The sequence below is a fragment of the Puntigrus tetrazona genome, chromosome 6 (genome assembly GCF_018831695.1).
Source record: "Puntigrus tetrazona isolate hp1 chromosome 6, ASM1883169v1, whole genome shotgun sequence".
In the NCBI taxonomy this organism is placed as follows: domain Eukaryota; kingdom Metazoa; phylum Chordata; class Actinopteri; order Cypriniformes; family Cyprinidae; genus Puntigrus; species Puntigrus tetrazona.
The window spans coordinates 21096785-21108973 of NC_056704.1; the positions used below are offsets into that span (position 1 = coordinate 21096785).

The window sequence follows — 12189 nt, forward strand, 5'->3', positions numbered from 1 at the left end:
ATAAATAAATAGAAATCACTTGTGGATTGAGTGAGCGAGTTTTCACTGTACTGAATAACAGCAAGCGCATCTGTTTGTCATCACGCACTGTGAAATGTTCTTGATCCATGGGGTTGTCAACAAAAGTTCGATTTGTATGTAAGCTGATCCAATCATGTTTATAATACTAAAGCGTGTGGCTAATCCGAATCCCTAAACTTGTGCAAGACCTGTTTTGTTTAGTTTTGTCATCTCATTTCATCCATTAAAATATAAGTGAAAAGAAAAAGGACGCACACGTGATTAAAATGGCAACATGCATCCACCAGTTGGCATTGCCCTTTGACCTGAATGTTTTTTTGCACCCGTGATGTACCAGAAATGTTGGTGTCTTTACAGAAATTTGTTTTAGTGTAGTTTGTCTCGCTGACATCTAGCAAAGCATCCGCTTTGTTTGCGCCCCTTCAAAATCAAGTCTGCCGTTTTTTAAATATCACACACGAGTAGCATTCGGGGCCCATTTGCTCCATGCTCGTGGTGAAACAAGCTTTTTGTGATTTCTTTATGTGCACACTTTTTTCCCCATCGGTATTTACTAAAAAATAGTTAGGTTTTGGTCATCTCGCGCTTTAGCAACACGTTTTCCATAAGAAGGTTGTATCTTAACGCCTAAACATATAGATATTATTAGTCTATAATTATAGACAGTGTCAGAACAATGCACTAAAGATGCAGTGTTTCATCTTCAGCTAACTGTGCGCCACCGTTGTGAAGGAGTGTAGCGCGTGGGCGTTGCCCAGGGTGATAGTGAGTGAGTGAGAGCGCAGTCGTTCGCGTGTTTGCCTGTGATTTAGTGAAGATAAACGCCTCACCCCCATTGCTAACATGTCCCGTGTTTTGTTTTGATTTCGCCGCATGTATTTGCAATGCCTAATTGCGCTGAAAACATAAATGGGTGTTACTTTTAAGGTAAGTCTCCGCCCAGGGGGAGTAACAGCGCTCCATCCACCTGCCAGACTACTTCAGCAGCAGACAGTCGGTGGACCTGAAGCGCGCTCGCTGCTGCTGCTGCTGCTGCGTGGACAAAAATACACGAGACGCGACGAAAAACTCCGGCCGAGGGGGGGATACGCGCACTTCTTTTCAGCCGCCACGGAATCAAAGTCACATAAATTAGTTTAAAGGAGCTACTACTTTGAGGACACGTGCATGCAGCTACTTTTGACCGGACGCGTTGTTTTGGTTTTTGTACGTTTTCTTTGCGCTGGATTGCAAATGATTTGTACATCGGGACACACAGGATCGTTTGTGACGGACGTCTTGTAGGTGAGTTCTGCGTTCGTTTCGGGTTATTTTATTATTTGCCTTTTTTATGCTTCGTGTCACGTACAACATCACAAATACTTGTTTGTACGGAAGATCAGAGCAGTTATTGTCCAAATGTTTTTATACACTATTTTTAAGAGGATCAGTCCATTACACGGCAGTTAAATCCGATGAAATCGGATCTTTTGAACGATTTATTTGAGAGATTTTTGCTGTTACTGTTAATGATAATTGAAGAGCATTTGTAAGTCATATGCTGTTGATTTATTATTATTATTATTATTATTATTATTATTATTATTATTATTATTATTATTATTTTATTACAAAAATCAACCACTTCACTAGGTTAGGTCTTTTTCATTAAAAATTGTCATTAAAATAATAATTTTCTTTTTATTATTATTATTAGTAGTAGTAGTAGTAGTAGTTGTTATACTACAACAACAAAAATATGTGCATTATGAATATTTTAATGATAATAAATGAATTCTGACTAAGTGTTTCCAAAAAGAATTAGCTACCATTTATTGGTAGACTCAGCATTAATAAACCGATAACTAAAAAGGGTGTAAATATTTGTCAAGATTACACTCAAACTGTGACTTATCATATGTCTCTATTACCAGTTCTCATTTTCTAGTTCCATTCAATAAAAAGATAAGTGAATGATTACGTGAAATCTCAATCATGAATCCATCTCCCTGCAGGACCGAATAAATCTCTTGTGGGTCTTTGGATAAAGTGATCATGCAGGGAGCCGGGACTTTGGTGCTGGGGACCCTTCTGGTGTCTGTGTTCTCAGCTGTCTCGGTCCACAGCAGCTCTTTGTCTTCCCTGCCACCCGCTTCTGCTCCACGAGTCTTCCTGTCCTTCAAAGGTAAGATGCATTTCTGTTGTAGAAGCTGTTGTTCTGTGGATGACATTCAGAAATTAAAATAGAAATATATGATCAACCGAAGCTGATATGATGTAGATTGCACGAGAAACATGCTTTATTATATTTGTCCTCATCGTTAGCAGGAAACCAGTGTTTTATCATATTAACTTTCAGTGCATATGCTTCTGCTGTAGTATTAGGCGATAGGGGGGCTTTTATTGTTTGTGGGAATCTCTTCAGGTTTTTTTTGCTGAGCAAGCTACTTGCCTTCTTAGGTTACCTGTTTGTTCACCTTTCTAATTCAAGGAGTTTTCACAGTCTGCTGCCTGAACTAATTTTCCTTTCTGTTGCCCGTTATTGTGTTTCTTTAATTGGTTTTTCAAACACTCTTTGGGATTGAGAATGTCTACCAGCAAAGACCTAAATTCAGAATTTGCGCTACACTCTGTGACTGAGTTTAACCCTTGCTGGGGGAATTGGATTTCATGTTGGGTCGGCTGGGGTTCGTGCACGGCTCTTGGTTGGCTAAGCAATGCAATTAGTTTTTAGTTCTGAAACAGTATTTCCCTTGGGATTCTCTGCACTGTTTTTTTTCTGAATATCTATGTTCTTGGTAGTAGCCCATTTTCCAGGACTACGCATCCGTGATTTCTTATAACAGTGCAGTTGTATTGTAATTTTATTCTCTGGAATTGCAATTGGAAAGCAGCTTAAACTATATGTTTACAATATTTTCTCCAAAATGGAATACTGATACTGTATGCGATATTGGACTGGTTTGTTTCCCAGGACCTTTATGTCCAATAGTAGTGTACTTCTGTCAGTCAACACTGACACTGACCACTCTTTACTGCCAAGATATACACAGGAGACATACTACATGCATGCTCTGGATGGGATATTCCAGCTTACAATATGACAAAATATGATCTGTGAGTTTCTGGAGATTATCAAAACACTGTAGATGAAATAAAAGATCTAGTCTGCTTTATGTAAGACGTGGTGAAAGCCCTTTGGATGGATTAAAGTTTTTAGTTTTGCTTACTTCTGCTCCTCTGTCCAGCAGCCTTGATTAAACACTTGAATCATGTTCCTCCCTTGAGAGTGAACGTCTTGCGAAGAAGGCTACATTTGTTAGGGACTTTAACTTACTTAGCATTCTGTTCTCTCCCACAAACAGCTTCAAGCTTAGTGGGATCTTGTTTTGGTTTTGTACTTGGATGTGCCATTAGAAAATCATTATGACTTCTAACCAAAATCCAGGCTAACGCCATAATTGCTTGCCTCTGTGTCTTTACTCTTTGAGACACACAGGACATCCTGTTTTATATCCCTCTCAGTTACTTAAACGTAACTGTTTGAGCCATGAGGTCATCATGAGGGTTATGCACCATTCAGAATTACACAGACAATGCCTTATAAATTGTATTTTATTTTATAACTAACTACTTTATAACTAAATGCAGTTTAAATGTAAGGAAGCAGAAATAAAATAAATTTAACTTCAACTTTGTTTTAACTTGAACCATTTTTTAAATATATTTTAATGTTGCATTGTTCGAGAGTCAGAAAAAGTCTTTTAGTTTGTAAAAAAAAAGTTAACTGATTTTAAAGCTTTTTAATTTTTAAAATGTTGGTACCAAATGTATTAATAATGATCGACAGAAACCGAGCATTATGGATGTTGACATTTTTGCTTAAGTGAATGGCACAGCCAATTTTCTTTGTTTAAAAAATAAAAATAGTGTTTGTGCTTTATAAACAGTCAAGATTTATTAAAGATTTTCAAGATTTATCTTGCCAACAGTGGTTAGTTAGATAGATAGATAGATAGATAGATATATAGATTTTCTGTGGATTTAGTTTATCTTGTATGGCCAATTCAATTTAAATTTAGCCTCATGAACCGAAGGGGAATCAGTTCTTTAGTTCAGAATTTTGAACAACCCTGTATTGTAATATGTTGTTTCAATGCTAACGTGTTTTAATATAGTATTGGTTTTAATTTTCTTGCATGGAGTGTAATGATCCAATTTAGCTTAAGGTCCGATTTAAGAAAAACAGAGTAAAGAAAGAAATGAATACCTTTTTAAGTGATTCTCCTTGGGGGGATTCAGGTATAATTCACTAGTACGTCCCTCATACACGCAAGCTTGAACACAAGCAGAAATGCACCCACACACACATTGACTGCGGTTCACCAAGATCTCCCTCTTTCTGATGGATTCTTATTCTCCAGTTTGAGCATGTAGAGAGGGAGGGCAGGGAACTCAGCCAGACAGAGTCAGTTTTCGGCTCTGAGGGAGGACTTGGCTGCTGTTAGCGGTGTCGGTGAGTTAAGAGAGCAGATACTGGTGTCTTCTTGTGCCCTTACGCATTTCAGACAGTCCAAACCACAAGAACATCCCTGGAAGCCCAATCATCTGTGAAGTTTGAGGTCTAGGCCTATGCAGACATGAATTATTACATGTTCAGACTCTTTTCTAAGGCTGTGTTCTTGTCTTTTCCTTTTTTATGGGAGTAACTGTAATGCATTACATTTGCCCTTCTCTTTCACATGCACACACTTTTTCTTAATCCCCTCTTTCCCATGTATCTCCGCAAGCCTGGGATTTACATGCTAAAAGGTAACCCAGAGGACTTACGAAGAGTCACATGACAGCCTAAGTTCATTTCTTTGCATATGAGCCCTCACATAACTCCTCATTTTTGGACATGACAGTGGATTTATGGGCATGTTTTTGCGTATTATATCACTTTACAGTGGTTAGGAGAACCCAGGGATGATTCAGTGAGGAATGCTTGTGTGAATTGGTATTTTGTGTATGTGTGTGTTTGGAAATGGTGCTACGGGTGTTGTTTGTGCACACTGTTTTAATTTAAATTCCATCAGTAAATTCTCTGAGGGGCACAGCGCTTATTGCTCAATTTAGAATAATGTTCGCATACAGAGAACACTTTAAAGTAAGTATCTCAAGGTGCATCACAACTACAGCACGATTCTGACGGTAGTGCATAAATTATCACAATTAAATAAGGCATTAAAATAGTGCACTTCATTTTCCTTTGCTGTTCATATTAACACCTGGGAAACGTTCTTTAAAAACACTAAAGCAGAGATAGACGATAGTCTGGATGAGAATAAAAGCTCATTGTCTCTGGTTTGAGAGCTTTAGGAGTTAAGGTAAAGACTTCATATATATCCATGACCCAGAAATGTTTCAAATGATATGGATATGATGCCCCACTCCAGGGCTTTTAGTGTAATAATAAATCAGAAATAATAAATAATTTTTAAAAAGTAGTAGTCGCTTCAATGCAAACTGTGAGTTTCTTCTATGTTAAGAGTCTGATCAGAGTCGGTAGTGGTGTTTTTTAGGTTTTATCTTTAACTCAACATTAGATGACAGCAAAGAAAGAAAGAAGTGAATATAACCTTACAATGTACACAGAACTGTTATATTCATTTGCATACATATGAATAGAACACAAAAGCTACTGCCACTGTAATGAAGAAATATAAAAATGACAAATGAATGTTTTATTTGTACTTCTAGGTTAAGATTTAAGAGTTTATGCTTGTTTAAAAGTGTGTATTAGCAGGTTTGAGTTTATTATTTCACTTTATGTGCTGGCAGATATATGAAAGCTATATTATCTTTGACGTAGCATCCAGTGAACTCGCTTAGATGCTTGATGTTTTGAAGTGTCATAAAATATCATGGTTCTGTAGGTGATGAATAATGGTAAACCAAACCTGGCCCATCTGCATTTCTTTTTATACAGTATTTGCATATCAGTACTACAAAATAGCTTATAACCAAAAAAGATATTTTATACTTAATTACTCAAACTACTGTTACTGCTTCCAGCAGCGTTTTGATGAGTTGAAAATTGTCTTGAAGTTTTAAAAACATATTCCAAGCTGGGCACAGTATATGTGTGTGTGTGTGTGTTCAGTTGTCTGTGCTGCAGGCTTTTTTTTTTTTAATCTTCAAACAAGCCCTAATAACAGCCTATTTGAGGATGCCAGAGCATGAGGTTGTGACCCCAAAAAACAGAAGCAGGTCATTGTCAGGGTGATCCGTCCTTGCTGTGTGGGAAAGACTGAACGAATTCCTGCTATAAATGCTTGTAATGCTAATCTGCAGCCCCATTTAAAAGCATTTAATTCCATTCTCGCTGTTCATTTCATTATTTCTGAGTAACACCTGGATGTGTAATTGACTGTGCCTGAAAAAGCAAAAAAAACTGCTGTACAAATATATCCAAACACCCAATTAGACCATTACAGTGCAGCAATGAGAACATTATCTCACATACAGCTACTGAAAACATTGTCTGTTACAGCTTCCAAGATCATTTTGTATTTCTAGAACGTTTTGCAATTAACATCTCATCTCATTTTTTAATTCACTGGCATTCTCTTGTTAGTTCAGAATATCCATTGTATTGTGGCTGTGGATGAAGCACAGTGGCTTTTTCTCTATTCCCTTTTAACAATTCCCATTTAGTATTTATGTAAATTAGTTTGGCCTTAAGCATGATATGTGTTAGTCTTGCCAGAAGATAAACAAAGGGGAATGAAGACATTTAATGAAAAGGAATGAGCTTTCTTTGTAGCAAATATAGGAAACAAGAAAGAAAGAAAATTACTGTGCATTTTTCATGTTATGACTAATTAGTCTAATGGATGAATCGACCTAATTTTTGCGCAAACAACAAAAAAAACAATGCAAATTAATTAGGACAATACCGTTTTAAATGCTACAGGTGAATTTAGCCATCACATTTTATGCAAAGTATAAAAACTGAATATTCTTTCTGAGATTTGCTAAAGATCATATTTAAAATAATATTTTACAAGATGAACTTTAACTGAGTATTAGATGATGGCAAAGGTGAGAGAGAGCAAGAGAGAGTGAGAGAGAGAGAAAAAGAAAAAGAAGTCTTTATAACCTTATACTATAACACTTATTCTACACTCAATACTTTCCACTCATGACATGATTAGGTTTATCATTCATGTTGTCTTACCTGGATTCTAACTGGGTCAGTTGCGACACTAGAGACTAAGTGCTTCCCTCTGACAATGCACACAGATACAGAGAGAATGAGAAAGCATATGTGTGAGAGAGAGAAAGAGAGAGCCCGGGAGCAATCACTGTCTCTCTGAAAGATGAACCTCCTTCAACCTGCCAAGATATGCCTAGGAGATCTGCTTAGACAGAAGGTGAGACACTATCTCTTTCAGTCACACACTAGAGAGACACTAACTTACAGCTGTGTAGAGACTGTAGTGCCATTCATTTACGATTATTACTTCAGCGTCCAGCTCACCTGTGGCGCTGATGGGAAAGTATTTGGAAAGGCCCTACCCTCTTTTGGTTTTTTCATTGGCGTCTTGTATAAATTTTCACCTGATCAACCAAAAAAATGTCTTTGTCTTCAGGTAACATTGAGGTTTTCCGATTTTAGCTGAAACGTGCAGGCTCAGTCAAGCTCTTGCTTTATAAGTGAAACCGCAGCGGTGTATCAGAACGGTATTAAAAACCGAAAGCGATGGGAATCATCAAAAATGCATTATTCTGAGCTGCTCCCATGAGGCTTTCCCTAATGGAGCTCTTGGCAGAGTAATAAACTTAACCTCTTGACCCTACACTGAGTTTCAGCTTCATAAGAATCACTTAGAAAAGGCTGTATGGGACGTAGACAGGCGTGGGCTCAGAAAGGAAGGCCTGCTCTTTGTTCTCTATTCTTTGTTGTGTTTGTTTTTTGCCAAGGGTGATATGGTCATGTGCTATATTAACTGAATTATGGCATCTTAGCCTCACGGATAATAATGTTTTCTTCCGAATATTTCGACTGTGCTACATTTTGTTGTCTTATTTTAGACCAAACACATTTGTATGTGATGCCAGGGTGCAGCAGACGCTGTCTCAGTGCTGTTTGTGTCAAGGTGGCGGTGCATCCCAGCATCCTGTGCTGCGGCGCTGGATCTAAACTGTCACAGCGAGAGGAGAGTGGAGGTGACAGCAGCAGGGCTAAATATAGAGACCCTGCACTCCTACACCCTCTCTCTTACTTTCTCTTCTCTGTCTTCCTCTTTTTGTCACTAACAAAAATACAACAAAAATACCCTGGTGTCATTAAACTTGTGCCATGCTATTATTTTAAGTACCGTGGCACATGGCAATTGTTCAGAACCATGTACTGTTTTGCAAGTATTTATTTGTTTATTTTTTTTTGGACATGTACTATAGCAATACTATGTTTTTTTTTTTGTCCCATTCTTTACCTTTTCTTTACCTTACCTTTATGTACTGTTGTACTTTTCTGAACGATTTTCATTTGTTTCATTTAGTAATTTGAAATAATGTGCCTGTCCCTGTTCTTTAACTTAAAAATGTTAAGAATTTCGTTTATTTGTCAAGATTCAAAATGAATCTTACATTGGTTTATATATTGATTCTGAAGTGGTCTGAATCTGAACTGAATTGCTTCAGAGGATTCATCGTCCAACATTGTTGCTAATTAAGTGTTAATACTTAATACTATTACATTTTAATTATAAAGAAAATAGTTAAATTTGAATTGGTCCCTGAACTAAAGCATTAATATATGTATGTATATATTTTTATTGACATCCTCTATATTGAATTACCATGGTATATGAGTTTTAGCCTCAATTTACCGTTTTACTGCCAATCTAAATCCTTCTGCTTGTTTTTCTGCCCATCCTTGGATTTTTTTTATCTCTCCATTTCTCTTCTTGTATTTTGTGCTGTTTTCCATCAATTCCCAATTCTCTATTTCATTACTGTCTCTTGGTTTTCTTCCTTAGCTTCTTTTCTCTGTTCTATATTTTCATTCTCTCCTCTCCAAGGGGAGGTGTCTAACATGTCACTCCCTGAAGGAGCGTGGAAGAGCTCCCATGAGAGGAGAAAGAGTGCAGACATTCATTTGAGAGAGGTCTGGGTCATAGCTCCTCACATGAGTCACTCATTGGGTTAGTTGTGGGTGTGTGTGTGGCAGCGAAACATACATTTCGAGAAAACTATCCTATGCACAAGGAGACTGCATCATGCGTTTTATTTTTACAATGTATGTTATATCAGGACCAGTTGTGAAAAAGACGACTGCTATGGATGCCGTTAATGGCCTTTTTGTGGTTTAATGACAAATCAGTTACCTAACACATTTAGGTTATGTTGAGCCATGGTGCAGATTTTAGTTTGGATTCATATGATTTTTTTTAGAAATAAGCATGAATGTTTAACCTTAAATGAATCCATCAACATTGTGCTTGCTTTTATTGTCTGTAAAAGAACAATCTTTCTCTGCAGACACAGACATTTCGTCTGTCATCAGTTTTTTTTGTTATCTCTTCTTGTAAAACACAGCCATATTCACAGCACTCACACACTCTTGTCTTGTCTTGTAACACTCATCTGCAGCCTGTGTGTTTTATCATTGCCTTTCTCATTGCTAATCAGCATTCGCATTCAACCGTTTCTGACACTATCACTCCCCTCATGTTCTATTTTCTATCTGTCTGCAGCTCCTCATCTCTGATACACCGTTCGCTTCAAAGGTATTTAAAAGCATCAGGAGTGTAGATGGCTGCCTTGTTATAAAACCGCCTCAGAACCAAAGGTTATCCGGTTTGGATAAATGGTTGCACTGTCAGCCGGTTTGATGTGTTTCATTCTGGAGTGGAACACAAGGGTTTCTGTAACATGATGCAGAAACTCATGCAGAGTATCAAAACATTTTTCTATTGCTGTTGGAGAGCAGTTTTGGGAAAAAGAGGCAAATCTTCTCACTTGTCACATTGAGAAACAGGCAGGGTCGGTATTCTGCACTGATGTAAGACAAAGATGCTCTGTTTGTAAGCTGTGTGTCTCTTTATAGCTCTTCTGTTCAGATGGAAATGTGTCAGAAGTAGTGAAAATAATTTGATATGTGTTTCCTAACTTCACTCCTTCAAAATTTCCCATCGCTTTTTAGACTGAAAATAACAAGATAGAAGCTGCGTTCAGCGTTAGCAGGGCTACAGCCATATTATAAAATTCTGTTGTAACATAGGTTACAATGTAAATTGATTTTTAAAAAGTTTTCTATAATGTACACTATTGTTTTAAAAGATTTTTTTATGCTTTTTTAAATAAACCGCTTTATTAGATTGATCCTTAGATTAGAATCGCATGATCCTTCAGAAGTCATGCTGATCTGGTGCTCAAGAAACATTTCTTATTAATAATAGTGTTGAAAACAGTTGAGCTGCTTAATATTTGACAGATTTTCAAGATTCTTTAATTAACAGAATTAACAGCATTTATTTGAAATAGATTTGTAATATCTTGTATTATTGCTGAGTAAGAATATTTAATTTTTTTTTGCTGACCTCATTCTTTTGAACAGTTGTTTAAAACACAGCAAATGTTTTTGTTGTTGTTGTAGTTTTTTCATAGAAATACGTTTTACATTACTTACAAAGAGCTCTCTATAAAAGTTATTTTTTGCTTGTTTTATTCATTAGTAGTTGCAGGTCTAAACGTAAGTTTAGTGGGGGGTTTTATGTTGGCACTTTTAGTGACAGTAAAATGGAGTGGCATGAGCATTCTGGTGAAAGAAAATCTCTGTCCTCTCCCAGACCTTAATTGCTCAGAGAATATCCATGTTGTCTCGTCCTATTGTGGTCCTTTGGCACAAATGAAGAAAGAAAAAGACTGTGTGGTCCACTGTGAGTTGATTCAGTAAGACACACCAGCATTCAGGTCTGTTTGTAATGAGAGGTTACAATAGGCTTTGTTACCAGGCAGCTTCACTGAACCCCAGACCTGGACCCCCATGACACTTCTGTGCAGTCAGGGGACTTACTGAGATGCTGGGTAACTGTGTGAGAGAGAGAGACAGGGGAGACACATGCAAAGGCAAATATGGTCAACAGCATCAGATAAAGTAATGAAAGATTATTATAAATAATGATTCTTACAGGAATGGTGCACCCTAAAAATACCAAATATGTAAATTATACTCTACCCTTCAAAATGTTTTATTTTTCTTTTTTCCCAGTTATGCTTTCCAAATATAGTAAAGCAGTAATATTGTGAAATGTTATTATAATATAGAACTTTTTAATTTTTTATATTTTTTTTAAATGTGATTTATTCCTGTCACAAAAGGCTGATTTTTCAGCATCGGTCTTCAGTGCCACATGAGCCTTCAGAAAACAATCTATTATACTAATTTAATGCTCAAGAATATGATCATCGATGTTGAAAAAAACTTGTACTGCTTAATGTTTTTGTGGAAACTTTTTTTTTATCTATTGTAATTTCTTTTGTCTCTTTTATTTTTTCCTTTAGTGTTGCATGGAAAATATCATCATACGGATTCGTAACAGTTTTTTAATTTATTATATATTTTTTTCCATTTTTGAGTCAAATGAACCTTTCGAGTGTTTCTTATAAAAGCCACAGTGGGCATGAAGATGACAGCGGAGGAGTGGGTTACTAATAATTTACTTCACAAAAAATATGTGCCTATGACAATGCATGTGTGTGTGTCTCTGTGTTCATGCACCATTTTCCTTCCATCAGCAAAGACAACGTCTTTCCCTTGTGTGTCTACTGGTTTGGTTGCCATGGCAGCATTTCTTTTGTTATACCTGTCACCGTTATGGCACATTTCACCTGTTATTTGATAGCTGTTTTTCTGCAAGTTCTTAGAATTTCTTCAAATTCACACCGAATAGAGGAGGTCTTTTTTATAGTATGTCCATGGGAGTGACAACACATACAACCATTTCATTCTTGGCTGACAACAGTGAGAAGATGAGTTGCTACATTCCCCAACACACACACACACACACACACACACACACACAAACCAACAGAGAAGAGAGAGACTCTGCCTCCAGATGTGGTCTGGGTGTGGGAGTTACAGCCTGGAGGTTACCAGACATGCTTGACCTTGGGGGGGACGTGAGGTCAAGGGCG

At 37.1% G+C, this 12189-nt stretch overlaps 1 protein-coding gene across 2 annotated transcripts in view; it reads left to right on the forward strand.

Annotated features, from left to right (window-relative positions):
- The first annotated feature begins 1024 nt into the window (after positions 1 to 1024).
- sema3fa (sema domain, immunoglobulin domain (Ig), short basic domain, secreted, (semaphorin) 3Fa) overlaps positions 1025 to 12189 on the forward strand; it is a 40797-nt gene continuing 29632 nt past the window's right edge. For both annotated transcript variants that reach the window (XM_043241975.1, XM_043241976.1), the window contains exons 1-2: positions 1025 to 1305; positions 2016 to 2185. In XM_043241975.1, the coding sequence (XP_043097910.1) occupies positions 2056 to 2185 (130 nt within the window). In that variant the 5' untranslated portion in view covers positions 1025 to 1305; positions 2016 to 2055. The remainder of the gene's footprint in view (positions 1306 to 2015; positions 2186 to 12189) is intronic.